General features: G+C 43.6%; 1 protein-coding gene and 1 long non-coding RNA gene across 5 annotated transcripts in view; one reads left to right on the forward strand and one right to left on the reverse strand.

The window, feature by feature from the left end:
- GRID1 (glutamate ionotropic receptor delta type subunit 1) overlaps nucleotides 1–17,313 on the reverse strand; it is a 489,331-nt gene extending 472,018 nt beyond the window's left edge. For 3 of the 4 annotated variants that reach the window (XM_014877980.2, XM_014877982.2, XM_088168823.1), the window contains exons 1-2: nucleotides 16,909–17,313; nucleotides 14,629–14,784 (exon numbers count right to left, since the gene is read on the reverse strand). In XM_014877980.2, coding sequence (XP_014733466.1) covers nucleotides 14,629–14,784; nucleotides 16,909–16,987 — 235 coding nt within the window. In that variant the 5' untranslated portion in view covers nucleotides 16,988–17,313. The remainder of the gene's footprint in view (nucleotides 1–14,628; nucleotides 14,785–16,908) is intronic. The other variant, XM_088168822.1, reaches the window with a different exon arrangement.
- Nucleotides 17,314–17,665: 352 nt separating this feature from the next.
- On the forward strand, nucleotides 17,666–18,873 carry LOC148222989 (uncharacterized). The gene is made up of 2 exons (XR_015805022.1): nucleotides 17,666–17,721; nucleotides 17,970–18,873. It is a non-coding gene; the product is annotated as an uncharacterized LOC148222989 (long non-coding RNA).
- Nucleotides 18,874–19,815: the final 942 nt, after the last annotated feature.

Below are 19,815 nucleotides of genomic sequence, written 5' to 3' on the forward strand. Positions count from 1 at the left end.
CTGCATTATGACACTGGAACAGTCATGCTTGGCAAACAGGCCAGTATCTGAGCTTATAGTTGTCAGACATACTGAATTCTGATCTTCATTTTATATTTCTCAGGCTTATACCTTCAAAGACAGAGGGTTCTCCTCCTTCACATTGTATTTCCCTACAGAAAACAAGACTGGCAATCTCGAGGGAGTTGTTGCTCTGCTTGTCAGCTCCTAGATAAAGGCTTATCGTTCAAGAACAATTTTGCTCGTCTTTGTAGTCAGCTAATGATAAGAGAAACCCTCAGTACCACAAAAAATTATTTAACAAATCATTTTAAGGAAAATAAATATAAGCATGAAGTTAATGACAATGAGCAGACTGTCATTTTATGGTTGGACTCAATAATTTTAAAGGTCTTTTCCAACCTATATCCTTCTACAATTCTGTACTTATGTTCCATGCAAGGGGGGAAAAGTGGAAAGATCATTGGGATCATTGATTGCAATTCTCTACAATCACAGGAAAATAATAAACGAGTCAGTAACACATGGGTCCTGTGAACATCAAGGACTATTTCCTAAGTCTTCTACAGCTGGTATCAATCTGTGGGTCACAGACCAATCTAGACAATTAAAAAAAAAAAAAAAAGAAAAAAACCCTAAAAACTAACGTCATCAAGTTTCAGTAGATTTAAATGATCAATGCACTCCGAAACTTTTCCAGAGGTACAGAAATGAAAAAAGCTTAAAAACAACTGGCCTAGAGCCAGGCCAAAGTCTACAGTAAGAGGCCAAAAGCCAGAACCACAACACAACTCAAGAGCAGAGCAAATGAAACTCGGGCTGTTGTACTGACCTCCAACAATATCAAGAAATGTTCAATGCCAAATAGGTCAGAAAACCCTGAGAAATGGATCACAACCAACAGAGCACAGAGAAAATTAAATAGCAGTTCCCCACTTATCTCACTAAGGAGAAAAATTTCTTCAAAAGTCCCCATCTTGTTTGACTCACCTCTGACTTAAGCAAGTGCTGCAGAGTCAGAACAGAATTAAGCAAGAGGTGCATCAGGCTAATTAACCAAACAGCTCATCACTTCCTCTGGTACCTCTGTGATCAAAGGATGCCTTGCAGTGAGAAGGAAGGGAAAGAAAATAAGGAATGAAGCTAAAGACTACCAAGCACTTTAAGCTATCTTTCAAGAGCAAGATCCCTGTTTTGGGACCCCTCTTGTGCCAGGAGCAGCCATGAACTATCTGATAACACTTCATGAGCACTGGGAAGAGGAACTCCAATCCCAAGGACACACACAGAGCTCACGACGTTCTATCTTCCTAACTGTGTTGTACAGATCAGAATTTGGAAAATATATTGGGACTCACTCCCACTGACTATTTTCATTCACCAGCAACCAGAGTTTGAGTTAAAATTCCACAATTTAAAACTTAATCCAGGATCAGCATCCAGAAAATCAATTGACCTTTCCCTGTATCAAGATAACTAATAGTCTCAACGAGTTTATTTCTATATAAATACTTTTCTATAGAAAAAGAGATAAAATTAGTTTCCTGTAAAATTTCATCGAAAAGAGAATATAATTATGGGGAGAATGAATGGCATCCTTTTTTAAGCCAATATATCCATCTTGAGACAACCATCAATATACTTTAGAACATTTCATGAAATTTTATCAGAATTTAGGAAGGAAAATGAATGCCTTGAAGCCAGCCCTGTCAGCAAATATTTCCCACCATTAACTTAAATCTCAGTATTATTTCAGATGACTGCATTGTAGGCACAATTTTTTAAAGCAGTGTGAACACTCTAGTACATTGATGGCCACACTATTCCCATATGAACCATTATTTGCAAATATGGATACAAAGGTAATTAGTAATCTTTTGGAAAGTTCACAGGCACACTTCATATTAACAATCTCTCATGAACAAACTCACAGGACTGTGTAAAATTAGAATTTATGAGACCAAGATTGAACTACATCTTCATTTGTTCTCTCTCTATGGTTTCATAAAGACGATGATTTTGCAATACCTGTTAGAAAAATTCTTCTGACTTTTCTGACCAAAAGCTAAAATAAATTTTTTTTAAAACTCTCTTTTTTTTAATATATATAACATCACCAGAATTTTTTTTAATTGCCAAGTTTACATATATACTGACCTTTTTGGAGGAGCAATTTCATTTTGCCTCATGCATGTCTGTTTGAGCTTTAGCCTGGCTTCCTCAGATAGTTTCCATCTTATCAACATTATCATAAGTTTTTCTTCAGTTCTCAAGCTACTTATTAACATTGTAATAACATGCTAAATCTTGAAAATACCTCTTAAAATTCAAAGTTTCAAAGTGCATTTGCCAAAGGCTAGGATATATGACTATTTCCCAGTAAATGGGATAATCTGACAAGATATTTGCAAATTATACATTCAAAGTAGCCCTGAAGAGATGGAGATACAACAGAACTTTCTAAATCTATATATTTATTTGTATTTCCTAAGTCTACCAACAAAGTAGTTTGGGACAGATTTAAATGGCAAACAGAGGAGAGCCTTCAGTTTGTGTTAAGGCACTTCTCAGGGGCACTGGAGCCAGCAGAGCCTTTCCAACTGCTGCTGTGCTGTTCTGCATTCAGAGAAACTCCTTCTATTTCTTCTACAACCTCAGATGGAGCAATTTTACCTTATTAGTTCCTCTAATTGTCCCAAAAAGTTAACTGAGTAATCCAGGCTAAAATCTGCCTATCCCTTGATCCTCTCATGACTGAGTTTAAGTTGAATTTTGCCAGGTAAAGTGTTGTTGTGTATGTAAGATACATGTTTTTCTCCAGGGCCTTGTTCAGTAGTTCTCTGGGCTCCTGTGCTGCACTTCACAGTGTAAGAATTTTACAGTTAACTTACACTCCATGCACAGGTTTTGTACAGAGGTAAACTACACCCCTGGGCAATTTAACAATGCTATTTCTGGAGGAGGGAAAAGAAACAAAAAACAAAACAAACAAACAAAAAAAACCCCATAAACAAAACACACACACACACAAAAAAACCAAACCAAAACGAAAACTAACAACTTTCTACATGGTAAGTCTGTCACAAGTTACAGACTGCAAGCCTTTCTCCCCCACAAGCCCAAAAGAATACATCATTTTAAAGCAGTTTCTCTTTTTAGAAACACAAGGAATCTAAGAGAATTTGCTTCCCTATTAATTACCCCATGTCACAGCTTATTCATTTATTCCTCTGAGAAAATATATTTCAGAACCAAAACATGACACACATCCTGCTCCAAGCCTTCCTCTTACAGCATCCTTTAGATGTGCCACTTCTACTGACTCAACATAACCACCCACAACTTCTCCAGGCAAGAGACGAGACTCCAGACTACAAACAGTCTCCCTGCAGGCCAGCAACAACAAAGACCAGTTATCAGCATTACCAAAATCCGGTTTAGAGCCCCACTGCCACCATGAATGCAGGACACGAACTCCCATCTTTGATCAACAAGCTGTTTTTTGCATACCCACCATGTACTTCTCTTTATGTTGAGCTGCCCAAAGTGCAACACCTCTTTGAACATAACTGACACAATAAAGAAAAGACAAACATCCTGAAGTTATGACAATGCATAATGTGCCTCAAGTTCACAGAAGTTTTAGGAACTGTTTTTTGACCAAACTGCCATTTTAGTCTGAATGCATTTAGCTACTAGCATCGTCAGAATGCCCTATGGCAAATACAACTGACCACTGCTGCAATTTCTTTTTTAGATTCCTGGTATTTTGCCATTCTTTATAACTATAGAGATGTCCTGAAGAAGCAGCTCTGGTTTCTTGTCCATGTGTGTTCTCCATTTCCTTATAATGGCAGTTATAGACAACTTTAAATGTTAAAATCTAAAATAATTTTTTTTTTATAAAAAGAGAGGAATGTTACCTTTCATATCAGTGAAAGCAGGATGAGAGACTTAATTCTGTCATGCAAGGCTCACTGCAGCAGGTAACACAGAGGAAGCTACATGAAATATAAAGGTTTCACCTGTTGGTCACTGAGAGACAGTAAGTCTTCCAGAGACACTTTTCATTTCCATAATGCAATTCCACTTCTTGCAATGTAAATGAAAAAGACAAAACCTTAGTTTTGTCATACAGATATAGTAAGCATTTACAAACCTTAGAACATACTCTGACAAAGCATCTGTGTACTGCTGCCAACAGATGTCATCATGATGATTAAAATGCAATGGAAATAAAATAATCCAGTAAATCATGAAAAGCGTGTTCATAAAATCTATTGCATTGAGCAGTGGCGGGAAGAGGGAAGTATGGGGGGACACCATGCTGCCAAACAAGAGAAGACAGGTAAAAAAAAAAATTATGAATTTGAAGAGAAAATTTGCATTTACAAATCTCACCAGGAGGTAGAATGATGAACCTGCTGTTCATACAAAATGAGGCATGGCTAAAAGTGATGAGGTGGCTCTGGAAAGTGCAACCACAGACAGGAAAATCTCCTCAGCTAGATGCTTTTGAGACACTGGAGTTTTAGTTAAGAACCCCAGGCATAAAGATACTACCTACAACTCTGCAGTCCCTGACTTGGCAATAAAACACTAAGAACAAACCAAATGGACAAAAAAGAAACACTTCTAGAGAAAAATATTGGGTTACTAAAAAAAAAGTCTACCCAAAGAGAGTAAAATGCCTTTTGAGAACTAGGCTTGCAGATTTGATTCTAAAAGAATCAGGTATCACTAATTACATTGCCCAGATGACTCTCACTTTCATCTGATGTTACATTATATTTCAAAACAGCAGTGTAAACGCGAAGAGGACATCATGGTTACAAAAATGTAAACTGCTCTCAACACGTAACAAAGCATTAAGCCTTTAGAAAGAGGGTTTTTTAAAGGAAAAAAAATTAAAGACAAAAAAGCTAGGTAGTGCTGAAACATGAGATTACTTTTCATGTGGACTACACAATGTTTTAACCCAGACATGGGCACACTCACCTCAAGCTGTCCTGGGCAAGTGGCTTTCTTCTGCTATACTGCATCTTTCCCATCTCATCCTGTGAGCAAAAATTCCTTTGCTCCTCTTGGAAAGTGAAATGCCTTGCACAGGCTGATTATTTGCAAAATGATTACTGGTCTAAATTGTGGCACCCCTGCCCTTCTCCAGCCTCTTTAAAAACCAGACTCATACTGTGCAAACACTTCGCTCAGACCAGAGATGGGACAAGCTTTTTCTATTTCTGTTTGGGTCACAAAAACACTGTTACTTCCACAGTAAGTGAAGAATTTCAGGAGAAAAGCAAGCTGAAAGGAAAGAAAAAAGTTTCAGAAAAAAAAAATAAGAACAACTTAAAGCACATTATTGAGTTGCTCCCTTTTATTTTTTGTGCACTTCAACATCCTAGCCCTTTCTGGTTTGACCCTTGCAGACATCACATCCTAAATTCCATTTCTCTAAACTTCTCAGATAACTCTTCTCATTCCAAAAATATTTTCAAGTAGGATAGAAAATGGGCAAATCACCAGTCTTTTCAATTAAAATGCAGCTAATATTTCACACAAAACAATGCTTGATTTACACCAGAGTTTATTTTGGAGCTTTGAAGCATTTTTCAAATCAATGTAAAATTAAGTTTAAATAAACTGTTTTAAAATAAAGCATTTGCAAACACACAAAGACACTAAGAAGTTCTGTCTCCTGTAAGCCAACTCCTCCTTCCACCATCCCAAGTTTTACCTTTATTTAGGAGCAGAAAGGTTAAGAAGACAAAGGGCTATGGAAATGCTCTAGATCATTACACAGTTTCTCTACTGTAAGTATTATCAAGCAGCAAATAATTGGTGTTTCCTAAATATCATGTAATGGTATAAAGTAGGGTCATTTACCCACTGACAAAGACAATTCTCATTAATTTTACAAACGTTCAGTTCTATGGAAAATCCTTTCATTCAATCTCTAAATAAGAACAAGCCAGATTGTCAATGAGATTTTGAGGACATTGAAAGCATTCCATCAGCAACGTTACTAGTTAAAATCTCTAAGACTCAGATAAGCAAATTAAAAAGCAAAGGATTAAATTACTAGACTGAGGAATAGGATACTTAATGAGTCCCTGGCCCCACTGGGAGTTTTTGGTTTGAGATTCATGTGTTTATATGAGAGAAATTAATTTCTTAGATATTATTCTGTTGACTATATGGGGGAGAAATTGTTTTACTGTCCTTTTACTCTCTCTATGAAAGGTTGCTAAGGGAATAGTTCTCAGTAAGGTCAAGCAGCAGAAACCCTGCTGTGTGTTTTAATGCAGCCAAACAACACTTGAAATTAATGCCTCTTGGTTCTTTCTACCTTTAAGGACTGGCTATTAGTGCTTTCCAGTATTCTTACTGCATAACTGAATATATAACAGGCAGAAGGGAGAAAATGGACAGGCACAACATGGTCAGAATGAAGGAACTTCACAAAAGCTGTGCTAGTGCAGCCAGCCTCTTCCTGATAACACAAACCCTTTCAGGCTACAAAAGCACTCCAAACCCACCCTGAACCTTTTTCAAACACAACAATCAAGTCTCCAAATTATAATTAAATGCAAGCTATTAGGAAAAACATAAAATAAAGCCTTCATCATAGTTGTCATTTCAGATATTTATTGCCTTAAAGTTATGTGAATGAAAGTGTGGCATATTAGCAGATCATTATTATCTCCCTTTGAAATTATTACAGATCTGCATATGATATAAAATTAGTATCTCAAAATGTTGCATACTACTTAACAATCTCACTTCCATTTTCTTGACAAGATTCCTAATATGAGAAGAGCTACACTAAGTATCAGCATCAGCTGCTCCCTTTCCTCAGTGAAGAGTGAAATGGAAAGGATTCCCAGGATGACACCAAGGATCTCCACCTCAGAGCCAACACAGTTCTGTGTAAGGAAGTCTGTGCCCTGTGCATAAAATGTGTCATTCCTCAGTCTGAAACCTGACCACTTGCAACAGGTTTCCAAACAGAAAGGACGCACAACACTTCTGTGTGTAAGAAAAATCACTGTGAGTACTATTCCATCAAAATAAAAGAAGTGTAAAATGTAAAATTGAACACGTAAACCATTTTTCAAAATCACCAACTCCAATAACTGAAAATTATGGAAAAAATCTCTTGCCAAGGGAGAAAAAAAAGAGCTCTGTGGATCAATTTCATTCTAGCAGGGCGCTTTCACAAAAACACAGACATTTGTAAGTTCAAAAAAAAAAAAGTTACATTTCCTACAATTACAAGACTCACACAGCAGCATGATTCCAACAATCTAAGTAATTTTTTTTTCTGAGGGGTAAGTTGAAAAAACACCTCTAAGCACAAGATGACAGAGACAAATAAAGACACAGCAGGAATTCCCCTCAGAGGAAATTTATTATGAATAAAAGTATGAGAAACATTTTGATTTCTGCCTAAAAAAAGACTTTGACTACTCTGAAATGACAGAAAGTTAAATCTGAAGTAACTGTTCCAGCTACAGTCTTGGTGTGCTGCAGTCTTACAGTCAGGCACTATTATAGCTGTATAACTTGGCTTTGAGGCTTTGTTTTGTTTTCCTTCCAGTAAGCAACTGTGGTAAGCCACAAACAGTTTTAACAAACATGATGACATCCTCTCTTGTTCAAAGAACATGCAACTTGAACTACTTTAACTGTATGGATCAATCTCAGCATGATAAATCACATCAAAATATTAAATTCATCTCATTCAGCAAGTATAAAGATGTAATTTAAAACGTAGTACTTAGATAGTCAATCTCCTAATCATCTGTAGCTGGAAGATCCTGAACACAGAAAGGCTCAAGGCATATTCCCTCCTGGACATATTACAGTGAGTCTAGCAATTAAATTATTTGCACGGGGTACATGGCCATGCATGTATATGCATATATCCAGATTGTATTTCACAGTTCATGAGCCTGTTCTTGAGCCATTATTTTAACTAGATCAGGCTGAGGAAGTTTTGTGTACTCGTTTCACTTTTACAGATCCTCCCCCACATTAATGACTGAGAGCAGCTGCCACAAACAAAGTGCTCTGAAAATTATTTTCTGTAAAAACACAAAGAAAATCTTTAACCCTGAAACATGTTGCCTGACATTTTTATGAACACTGCTTATTTCTGATTTTTTGGGATAATTTCTAACATAATTTCTAGTTAATGATGTAGCATATTTTCCATAATGAAATCCCAGAATAAGAAACCCAACTGCAGTTCCTTGGTAAATGAGCAGGATCAGCAGCAGGATCAGTGGGAAAGACCATTACATACTGAAAAAGAACTGCAGCTTAACCTGCAGCTAATCCTCTGTATGATACCCTTAAAATAGATGGGTCACCCACACCTAACATGAAAATAAAAGTAGTAGCAAGTCTGCAATCAGAAGAAAGAAGAAATGCACTTAACCTGCTATGCAGACAGAGGAAGTAAAATAAAAAAACAACACTATTCAAACTAAGTCTTTTAACTGCAAAGCATGAAAACAGTAAGGGCTACCCTGTCATCCTACAGCAAGCAGGGACTGAGATACATCTCATGGCCTCCTCTCCACCCCCAGATTCCACCAAGCTGGGGCAGGACTATGTGCTCCAATCAAGTGCTATCCACACTGCTGGTGTTTCCACAGAAAGCCTCTTGCTCCCTTGGGATGCTAAGCTGTGACATATCCTTGTTCCCCTGAGTGCCTGAAGCACCCAATGTGTGACACTGTCACACCAAGCTCTGGGCAGCCCAGCCCCAGCCTGAACTGATGGGAGCCTCTGCACAGGCAGAGCATGTGGCTGGAGTGGGACTAACCCCAGTACAGCCTGTAAAAACACCTGTACCAGGGGTGTGCTGCAGTGGGACTGCCTCCCAGAAGTACCAAATATTCTGCACCTGCAGCTAAACTGTGACCAGAACAGCTGTTGGCTACCAAGTAACAAACAGCAAGATGGATGAACCAACAAAACAAAAGGGGATATAAATATTGGCCCATAGTCTATAGCCTGCCTTCATCCTCAGCACCAAAGGGATTCCCTCATGGGCAACTGGCTCCTTTCCTTCCTGCTGCACGTCCCTGCTTTCAACATAATAAAAACACAAGAATATGAGGAGATGGACATTCTAATTTACTGTTTGCTTTAGCTCTGCAAACACTCTTGTTTATAATACACCAAGACATACAACTGTAGAGCATAAAAACATAAGCACAATGAGATAGATGACAGTGTCACAGATGTCTTCACTGTGGCAGTCCTTAACAAGTCATGGTCTGATCTCAGAGGGCTCAAGGAGGTAAAACTGTTAAACCTATTCACCCTACTGAGCAACAGCTTTTAAATGCAGAGAACCAGCAGACAAAAATGTGTAGTTGCACAGCAAGGCCTCTCTGACCACAGGTGGGAACTCCTACCTACACTTGCTGGTTGGCTTTTAAAAACTGTTGAAAGTTGATAGTAAACTTAGGAAAAAAAGTATGTAACAGTATGTGCTTTCCAGAGAGTTAAGAGTGCACCTGTCAAAACTTCCAAACAAGACCTTGCACCTCAATGAAAACGGTGTGAAATCTGTGTTCAAGCATAGAAGAAGAGCAGGTAAAGGTAAAGTTACCAGACAGTGAAAGACTCAAGAGAAAACACTGGAGAAAATCTGACAGTAGATCGATATAAACCAGTCCTTTGCAATTCTGGCAGAGGAATTTTTTTTTTTAATGCTTTACTTTAGGAATCTAGGTATAGCCTACAAGTTCTGCCTATGCACCCAGTTCCCCAAGACAGTGCAGACAAATTAATAAAGTCTTGTTTCTTGGGGTTATTTTTTTTTAACAAAACAAACAAACAAAAAACCCAAACCCACAAAACCCTAGTAATTTGTACATGCAATATTTAATGAATAAATGTAAATAGCAGTGGACCTGCTGAGTCTGGTTCTCCAGGTCTATATTTCATCTTACTTGATCAGCTTATACCTTCTCAACAAATAAAACTGTAGAAAGCAACTGTGGTTGTAACACTAAATATATGCACTGAGACAAGACAGATCAGGAGCCATGTGCTGATGTGTTCTCCCTGAGATCCAGTGACATGATGTGTGGGAATGGTTCAAAGCTGTGCCACAGGAGGTTTAGACTGGACATGAGGAAGCATTTCCTTACTGCAAGGGCAGTCAGACACCGGAACAGCCCTTCTAGAGAGGTGCTTGATGCCATAAGCCTGTCCGTGGTTGAGGCATTTGGACACTGATCTTAACAACATGCTTGAACTTCTGGTCAGCCCTGAAATATTCAGGCAGCTGGACTAGATATTGTTGTAGGTCACTTCCAACTGAAATAGTCTATTCTGTCTATTCTATTTTATGTCAAGTACATATCATTACCAAGTGCTACAGACTATGATAACAGATCACATTCACTCAATGGTACACAGAACAGATACCCAAAGACTCAGCAGCTCTGAGCCACTCTGATACCACACCAGTGTGTATGGGACTAACAACAAACCCATTTATGGAACACCATTCTTGCTCTCAAATCACATTCCGATTTTCCAAATTTGTTCTGGTTTCCAGAACTGACAGCATTTTAACATCAACAAGCACACATACAAGGTCTCTCAAATTAGAAACAATTCATTTGAAATTGCTATGCAGAGAGAACAGCAAGTTTCAGCTCCAGGAAAGCTCCACAGACGTGTAAGCATCATCCACTGAGAAAAAGGGGTTTCAAGTTTTGCAGTTTGAGTAGCAGGCTCCTTTGGATCCCTTCTCCTAAGGGTGCTACAAACAGTAAGTATTGGCTTTCTCGTGTCCCCAGTTTTGACCTACAGCTAACTGTGCCCCCTTTGAAAGCAACATTTTAAAAACTTACAGGTCAGTTTTGTTTGGGTTTTTTTTAGTTTAAACATGCCATCATACTTTCAAGCCCATCCATAAACCTGTTTGCCACCCATATATCATGCATGCAGTGCCTTCTGAACATCAATGACAGGCTCAGAAATCTCAGTTTGAACTGAAAGCTTAAAAGTTTCTCCTAGCTTTGAGCTTATTTGAATCCTTGAATCACAAAAAGCTTACTACAGTACTAGTTTAAATACACACCTCACACAAACAAGCTCACACTGCAATCACTTAACCAAAACTGAGCACATAGCTCTTTTGGAAGCGAGAACCTAGTTTAACTTCACATTTGTGGTTTGAGCTTATTTCTCTAAATCATATGAAAAGAACAATGATTCCCCATGTATATTTCCTCCCATAACCATCAGTGAGAAAACAATTTTTCCCTCAAGTAATTGCCACATACACAAAAGCAATATTCTACAAAATGCTTGCAGGGGCAGACAAAACAGGCCTATTTTATGCACCAGGGTCTGTTCATTCTTTACTATTTCATCCCCTGCCACTGGAGTTCCCTTGCACCCATTTGCCACACTTTGATATAGAATGAGTTTGATGGGACCAAAACAATCTCGTTACTTATCAGCACAACAGGATCTTGTTGATGCAATATACATTGAGATGAAAGACAAAGAAGGAAACAATAACATGAGCGTCCACCAAGTCTTTGAAGAAAAAGTATCTCTGAATTTTATATACCCATTTCAGTCACCAGAGACTATCACTATAGTTCCCTTATCTCACTATCGAAAAGTCCCTAGACTTTTTTTTAATTTTCCCCAAAATCTAGCAATACTTCTCAGCACATCCCAGCACTGTGTATGAAAAGCATGTTTGGCCTTTAGTTCTGTGAATGCTTTGCTCCTCCAAGAAAACCCTGCTGGTACTACTCTTCTGTGCTTCCTACCCATGCAGATGTTCTCTAACTGCACAGTAAATGCCAGGACAAACAGATGCTAGAACTATCTCTATCAGTAATTAAAGTTTCATTGTTGTATAATAAACATTGTTATGTGGAATGACGTTTTTCTGTAATTCTACCTGCACAATATCATTGAAACTAAGGTCCCTCTGAAGTTCTCTTTTAAAAGGACTTATGGATAATTTACAATGTCACCTTATAAGACTGTGCAGAAGACACTTCAAATAAAAACACTACTTGTGATTTGTTTGCGTGAACTATTCTAGTGGTGATATCACAATGTTCTATTTTTATTCCATATTGGTTTTTACTTGTAAAAGAAGTTCCATCCCTCTGAAGCTAAGGGTTGCAACATTGATTTCCATGGCACTGCTTGGAAAGATGCTGCAGAAGAATAATGTGGATGTCAGGGCATTTTCTGTAGCGGCAGCAAGATTCTCTGAGCAGTCTGGGCAGCAGATTTGCTCTGGGTTGTTCTGACTACTACATGCAGTATTTTACCAAAATCCATACAGTGAGATACAATGACAAAACCAAGTAACACGGGGCAATGAGACACTGCTCAGTAAGAACAGACCAGCAACTTGTACATCCCATGGATTATTCTGCTGCATGAATGACAGTTTCAAAGGTAGGAAATTAAATCCTAAATTTAAAGAAACCTGACCTGAACCAACAAAGCAAGCCAGGAACTTGAGCAAAGTCAGGTACTCTTTTCTTAGGCCTCCTATTGTGGCAAGCTTTTACTTGCAGAAAGGATCATTCTGCAGTTATCTCAAAAGAAGACACCTTGATGTGCCTTAATGAAGCAGCGATAGAGAACAAGTACTTTTTGGAATTGTGAAGAATCATCAACCACTTCCTTAATTCTCCAGCTCGGAATCAGTTCATCAAAGAGCAATTTGAACTTCAATGTGCAGTGAAAGACCATCTTGGCAGGGACAGTAGAAAACATCTTTATTTACATATATTCAGATAGCACAAAGCTCCTGTACCATAGTGGTTGAAAATCTGACCAGGCTCTTCTCCTTGGATGCAGCACAGAATTTCAACAAAGAGAATTTATTTTCACAGAAGTCTTTATAAATGCAACCCCAATCTTCGAGGTTAGCAAATAAGTAAATTTAAAAAAAAAAGTATTACTAGACCAAGAAGAATCCTCCACTAGATCATGCTTTCCCGCTTTTAACAAAACTGAGAAGGGACCCCATCCACCAGACTGCCAGCTCAGATCACTGGGCATTCAAAATGGTTTCATACAGTTTTACTTCTGAGAAGAGACATTGTTGAAAGCCATTGTTCAGCCAGCCAACTACTGTCACTTCCATGAATATGAATAAGCTCCAATATAGGACACCGAGTTTTTGTAAATGGAAGAAGATCCAATTGTTCAGTCATTCTTTGCCAATAAATCAACCCACCATTATTTAGAGATTTTTGTTTTCCTCTGGTGTATGAATATGTGGGTGGAATTTTGTTTTCAAATCCCCTTCTTCCCATTTTCATACAGATTTTTTTTCATATCACCTTGCTAAGTTTTCAGAGTTGCTGAAGGAATCCTACTGTCAATGGGATGAGGCCCTTGAAAAGACACATATTGCTGTTTCTCCTGATAATATTAACTAGCACATACTCTGAGGAAAAGAGAGCAGAAGAAATTGTTCAGAGTTCATGAAAATTAACATTTGGTATAATTTTGTAGCCATAATTTGCATGTACACAACTTAGACATAAATACATATGGATTAATGCAAATTTTCATATCGAGAAAGATTTGCTGTGCTCTGTAAAACTAAGGGTAAGACTGGTGATGAATCATTTTTTTTAAATATTCTAGTCTGGATATATAAATAGCTCTCTGTTTCTAGAATAATTACTACTGAAAAACACAGCTTCTTAAATAACCTAGGCCATAATTAACCTTCGCTTCATTAAATCACAAATAATATCTTTTTAAAGTCTTATTTGTAAAGGCAAGCTGATTAATTTAAACGTTTCCCTTTTGCAAAAAAAGGAATCTAATTGGAATGATTTACCAACGTAGCTACTTTTCAGATCTTGCGAACTCTGGGAAAGCTTTCAGTCGGCTCCCTCAGCCCCTGCCCGGCCCCCGAGGGAGCTCCACGCTCTCGCTGCCGCCCCGGCCCTGCCTCCCTGGATGCTCGGGGAGAGGTGCCGGCTTGTGCCCGCACCTTCGCGGCCGCTCCCGCCAGAGCCGAGCCCCTGCCCGGCCCCTCGGAGCCGCATCACCGCCTCCCTCCCTCCCTCCCTGCGGGCGGGACCCTTCGCGTGTCCTGTCCCGCCCCGTCCACGCGTGGCCCTGCGGCTGCCACAGGGGCAGCGGTGCGACCGTGGCCCGGCCTGCCCTCCGCACCGGCGGAGCCAGGAGCGCTGTGGAGCCCCCCATGCCCCGCGCTGCCCTGTCCTGCCCTGTCCGGCCGTCCCTGCGCGGCGCGGCTGCCGCCCCGGCCTGAGCTGCCCTAGCGCGCACGGCCGGGCACAGCTGGGCTGGGTTGGGCACAGCTGGGCTGGGCTGGGCACAGCTGGGCTGGACTGGGCTGGGCTGGGCCGGGCACGGCGCCGCCGCCGCCGCACCGCGCCGTCCCTCCCCTTTCCTTGTATGACAGCGCCAACCCCCGACCGAAGCTAAGTTTCCAGCTGAGCGCCAGGACAGGTCCGGGCTGTCACCGGCGCCCCCTCCCCGCCGATGGGACGGGACGATCGATTCTCCCTCAGCCCCGTCCCGTCCACGTACCCACCCCCCGGCGCCGCGGGTGCCGCCCGAGGCGCTCACCTTCCTGCACCGCATGGAAAGGGTTGTTGGCCTCTATGAGCTTGATGGAGTAAGTGATTTTCTCGCTCTGGAGAATGTCGTCATTGAGGTTCAGATCCGACACCGCCTGCTTGAACACCTCGTCGTCCTTGGCAGCATTGCCTTCGAAAATGGCACCTGAGGGGAGGAAGGCGGCAGAGGGTGAGGAGGGCTCGGCCCGCCCGCCCGCCGCGCCAGGACCCGCACTCCGCTCTGGGCCGTACCGGGCTCAAGCCGGCTCGCCCGGTACCGAGTGGGGCAGCTCCGGGAGACCGGGCGCCTATGGGGCCGGGACACACATGTGGGCGGCCTCGTCCCAGGCACGGGGAAGCGCAGCATTCCTCCCGGCCGCTTCTGTTCCACCGGCATTTACGGTGCTCTGAACCAGAGCCACGGCGGGGTGACGGATTTGCTTCGCCAGTGACGGGAAAGGGAGCAGTCTTGGAAACTCCACCAACTTTTTACTCGCTGCTCGCCTCTCCCTGGGATGCTGCCTTTCGGGCCGCGGTTTTACTGAGGCTTACAAGCACACACGAACGTGAAGCCAGGATTTGTGTCCAGTAACCTGGAAGCTTTAATTTCACTGTCCTGCTTATGCAGTTAACGTGAAAACATCTGGCGATGTGTGTTACATAAAATCCCTCTCCACGGAGCGTGTGTGTGCCCACGCTAGGCTTACTGCCCTGCTCTACGCGGCGCTGGGAGATCTTTTAGAGCTGGCAACAAAACAAGCAGAAAAAAAACATTATTCCCCAGCCTGTAAAAGTCCTGCTGATTCACACCGTGCGTGCCTGTGGCTTGAGCCTGTGTGCACTGCCCGTGTGTATCACAGCTCTGCACACAACAGCTCCTCGCTCCTGCCCAGCAGACCGCTCTTTCTGCCAGCACTTAGTTAGCAAACAGCACTGGGGCTGAAGTTCGTGGGGGGAGAAGCCGAGGTGACACGGTCCACGCGCAAGAGAAGCGGGGCCGAGAATGAGACCCGCGGCGGCTCCTTCACCCACTCTTCTATCCTGGCCCATCCCAAAGCGGCTTCGCCGCCTCCCTCTCTCCCCGCGGGGCTGACCCCGGTGCCACGGGGGACTGCCCCTGGGCCGGAGTCCCCCGCTGCGGTCAGGGCTGACCCCATCTCCTTAATGGCTCTGCAATGCTGTCTGCTTTGGCTGCGCCCCCAGGCTCCGGAGGCGAGCGGCGACGAACGGATCCGCCTTCCCCACCGGCCCCGGAGCCGTCCGTGACGGGAAACTTGTTACAGGGCTAGTCCCCTTCTCCCCTTCCCTGCCTCGGGTCGACACGGGACTTTCTTCCCGTCTCCGTGGATCCTTCCCTCGCCAGGATGGCTCCTACCCCAGCCCCCTCCTTTTTCTGATATCCCATCCTCCCAGAAAGGCTGGTGGAAATTACGGCTTTTCATTTCCCGGACATAGTCCCGTTTCCTCCTCTGTCATCCTCCACAAGTGATTCTCTCCCCCCTCTCCGCCCCTAAACATCCTCATTTTCTTTCCTGCTGGTACCTTTCAACACCAGCCAAAAGGTGACTGCAGAGCCTCGCTTTTGCTTGCCAGGCTTCCCGCGGACATCACCATGCCTTGCTCCCAGAAGCCATAAAAGTTCACATCAGCCTTTCCTTTGCCTCTTATTCATCCCTCTCTTTCTTCCACTGATCCAGCCTTCTTGCTGCCCAGGGGTTTTAATGAGATCTTATTCAAACCACAACAGTTGCGCGCATCGACACACACACACACAGCCGCTGCAAAGCTCGCCTTTCTAACCCTTTACCAGCCAAGTTCCCCCCTCCGCCCCCCGCATTCCGGCTTGGTTGACACCAAGGGGATAGAAACCAGGGGATTATCTCCCCGAAAGTTTTCCCTGCGAGCACGTTCAGATTATGCCTCTCTCCTGCTCGGGTGATGGGGGCGGTTGTTTGTTTTCAGTGGCGAGGAGGCGGGGGGTGGGGGGGGAAGAAAGCCTTTCCACGCAAACAGGTCCAAGCACAGACTCCCCAGCCACATGGGAGACCGCAGCGGCGGCCCCAGCGGGTCCCCTGCCCGCTCCCGGCCCGGCGCACAAGCGGCATTTCGCCCCTAACTTTAAAGTCGGGGGAGGAATACAGCTGCCTTCCTCCCATCCGTCCTCCTGTCTCTCCGCGGAGTTGGGTTCCACCGCTGCCCGTGACATTATCGAGGCTAAACGAGACGCTTCCTTTATATATTAATTTATCTACCGCGTCCCTCTCCAACCCCCTCCCGCTCCCTCTCTTACCAATGTGGATGATGGAGTCCGCCCGCACCGAAACGCACTGAAATATCCAGGGAAAAAGCCAGAGCATCAACACTTCCATTTCCAGCCTCTCTTACAGCACATCAGCCCGGGTTTGGTGGAGAGATGGGGAAAGAAAAAAAAGGCGCAAGGGCAGGTGGAGCAAGGCAGCGGGCGCGGGAGGGAGATACCCAGACACCCCCCTTTCAGAAAAAAAAATCCCAAAATCCCCCAGGGCCCCAAGAATTTTCCAAGACTAAGGAAAACGGGCGGTGGGGAGGAAAAAAAAAAAAAAAAAAAAAAAAAACACCAAAAAAAACCCCGGGGCTAGAAAATCACGGAGGTAAATCCCGGCTTGGCAGGCGGCGCGGCGGAGCCTCCAGCGCTCGGTGTGTGCCGGGGCGCCGGCAGACCGCGAACTGCGGAGCGGCCCCCCCGCCGCCGCCGCCCGCCCCCCGCGCCACGTGACTGCGGAGCCTCGGCGCTCGGTGCCGCCGGGGCACGGCGCGGCGGGCGGGCAGCGGGGCGCACGGGCCGAGCCGGGGCGAGCGCGCAGCGCTGCGGGGAGCGCCCGGCCGGGCCCGCAGCAGGGCAGCTGGCCGCCACGGAACAGACTTAGATACAGCCAGAATTATATGCATAGATATATATACACATATGCATATCTTTATATATAATGTATGTCTCCCCGAGGAAAAGGGTAGGGGACGGACGCTCCAAGCGCAGGAATGCGAGGCGGGTGGGCAGCTCCCGGCTGCCGGGCTCGGGTTGCTCCGCGAGGCCCGCCCGGCCCGGCACCGCGGGACGCCCCCGCAGGTAAGGGCGTGGGGCTGCTCCCGCTGCCGCTCCTCCAACTTCAGCGACGGGGGGCTGCGCGGGGGCACCGCGCCGAAGCGGGAGGCGGAGGGAATGCCCCTTCCTCCTTCCGCACGCTCGAGCCCGGGACATGGTTCGTGTTTGAGGAGCGAAATGGAAATGCGAGGCTTTTATCCCCCCGCTGGGGACGAGGTGGTGAGGAAGAAAAGTGGTACAGCAGAACCTTTTCTTGTTTTGTTTTGTTTTAGCTTTCAATGAAATCTAATTCATAAATTGGACATGCTCAGGCTCAGAAGACTAATTCATCCCCTAAAACAAACGCATCAGTGATTGCAGGCACCCAAACGTGACAAGCGTCTCAATATACCGAGGATCCAGAGAAAACAAATTCATTCAGGAGCCCGAAACGCAATTAAAACTACTGCCAAGAAAATGAGTTGAGAGCAGGATGTTACCAAGATTATTAAGTTGCTGCGGGGATGAGGAACGGACCGCTGTAGTGATACATACAGATAATGTCAGTCTTTGGATAACGGGAGGAAGAGCGATTCCTGGAGGTCGCCGTCTCGCAAGCGCAGGCTGGTAACAGCGCGCCGTGGCCGCATCCTGCTCCCGAGATGGCACCGGCGAGCCCGGGGGCTCGGCGGGGAAGCTGCGGGCCCCGCCGCCTGCTGAGCCCCGGCAGAGTGGCCGCAAAGGGGCCGGCGCCGCCCGTACCCCTAGCACTGGCTACAGCATCCCTGTCGTGCGTATTCAGCACACTTTTTATAACCATCACCTGTACGTGCGCTAGTAAACGCTCCCGATGCTGAGCACTGCTCCCTTGCAGGAGCGATCGCTGCAATGTATTTATTCAATGTAGAAAGCATTTTTTTTTCATGCAGAGCACAGTATGGCAAGAACTGCTCAACGCTAAGGAGTAGGAAATATAGATAAGGGGGCTGAGGAGGCAGAAGGAAGAGTGATGAAGCAGAGTGAAAGGGAAGGAAGCTAAAATGGAAATGATACGAACAAGAATCCCTGTTGATCCACATGCATCAACAACCTCTTATTCAGTGGTAGTTATAAGCACAGCATTTGAGCATGGAAGAGCAGGGGGTAAATAAAACAAGATATGCTTTTTAAAAATAAATCACCTGTTAACTACTCTTACTTACAGTCCTTGTCTTAAATATGCAATTTCGCGCTGATCAATGCAGAATGATATATACTATACTCTGCAGTTCACGTAATAAAAACACTTAATCCAGATAATTGGCTTCTGGGACAGAGATCAATAGAAATGTTCCTTATTTGACTACGTTAGCAAGTCAAAATTAATTCTAATTTACATTTGCTTCAAATCAATATGCACTTAGTGACTTACACAGGCTCTTTAAAAAGTTAAGCACCTATATTGACCAGAGTCGTATATATGTCAGTAACAAGTACATGTGTGGGAATTAGAGAGGGGGAAAGTGTTACTGCAGAACCAAATCTCTGACTTTCATAGAGGAAAGGAGGCTAAATTTATTTGTGTTTGAGAAGTGCTTTGGCGTCCTAGCCTAAAACCTGTAGAAATATGCAGCTATTAATCTCACAATTTATGCAGGCACCCAAACACTAGTCAGTTGCACTCCAAGCACTTGGGAGCAGGCTTGCCTCCTACTTTAGTTTGTACAGCGAGGTCCTGACCTCAGCTGGGGTGCCTCTGGATGTTATTTTAGTAATAGAAAAATAGTAATATAAAATATTAAAACTCTAAACCCGGTGAATTGGACAAGTTACAAAATTTCCTGTGAAATCCAAGAGCAAATGCTCTGAATGCAGAAAGGGATCCAGTCCCAGCCAAGGGAGGGAGAGGGGAAAAGACAAGAGACCAGAATATAGTAAAACAGACCAACTGAAATAGGCCCCAAAAACAGACAGAAGGCTACAATCAGAAGACAAAAACAGACCAGAAAAATTCACAGAAGAAATCTCAAGTGCTATAAAATCTGACATGTAATATGCAAAGTACAATGAGACCTAAATGGCTCCATCACAGCAAAGAGGATTGCAGCTTCAGTAGTATCTCTGCAAGATGAGAAGTTGCCACATCAAAACTTCGTTGTG

The sequence above is a fragment of the Sturnus vulgaris genome, chromosome 8 (assembly GCF_052056855.1).
Source record: "Sturnus vulgaris isolate bStuVul1 chromosome 8, bStuVul1.hap1, whole genome shotgun sequence".
In the NCBI taxonomy this organism is placed as follows: Eukaryota; Metazoa; Chordata; class Aves; order Passeriformes; family Sturnidae; genus Sturnus; species Sturnus vulgaris.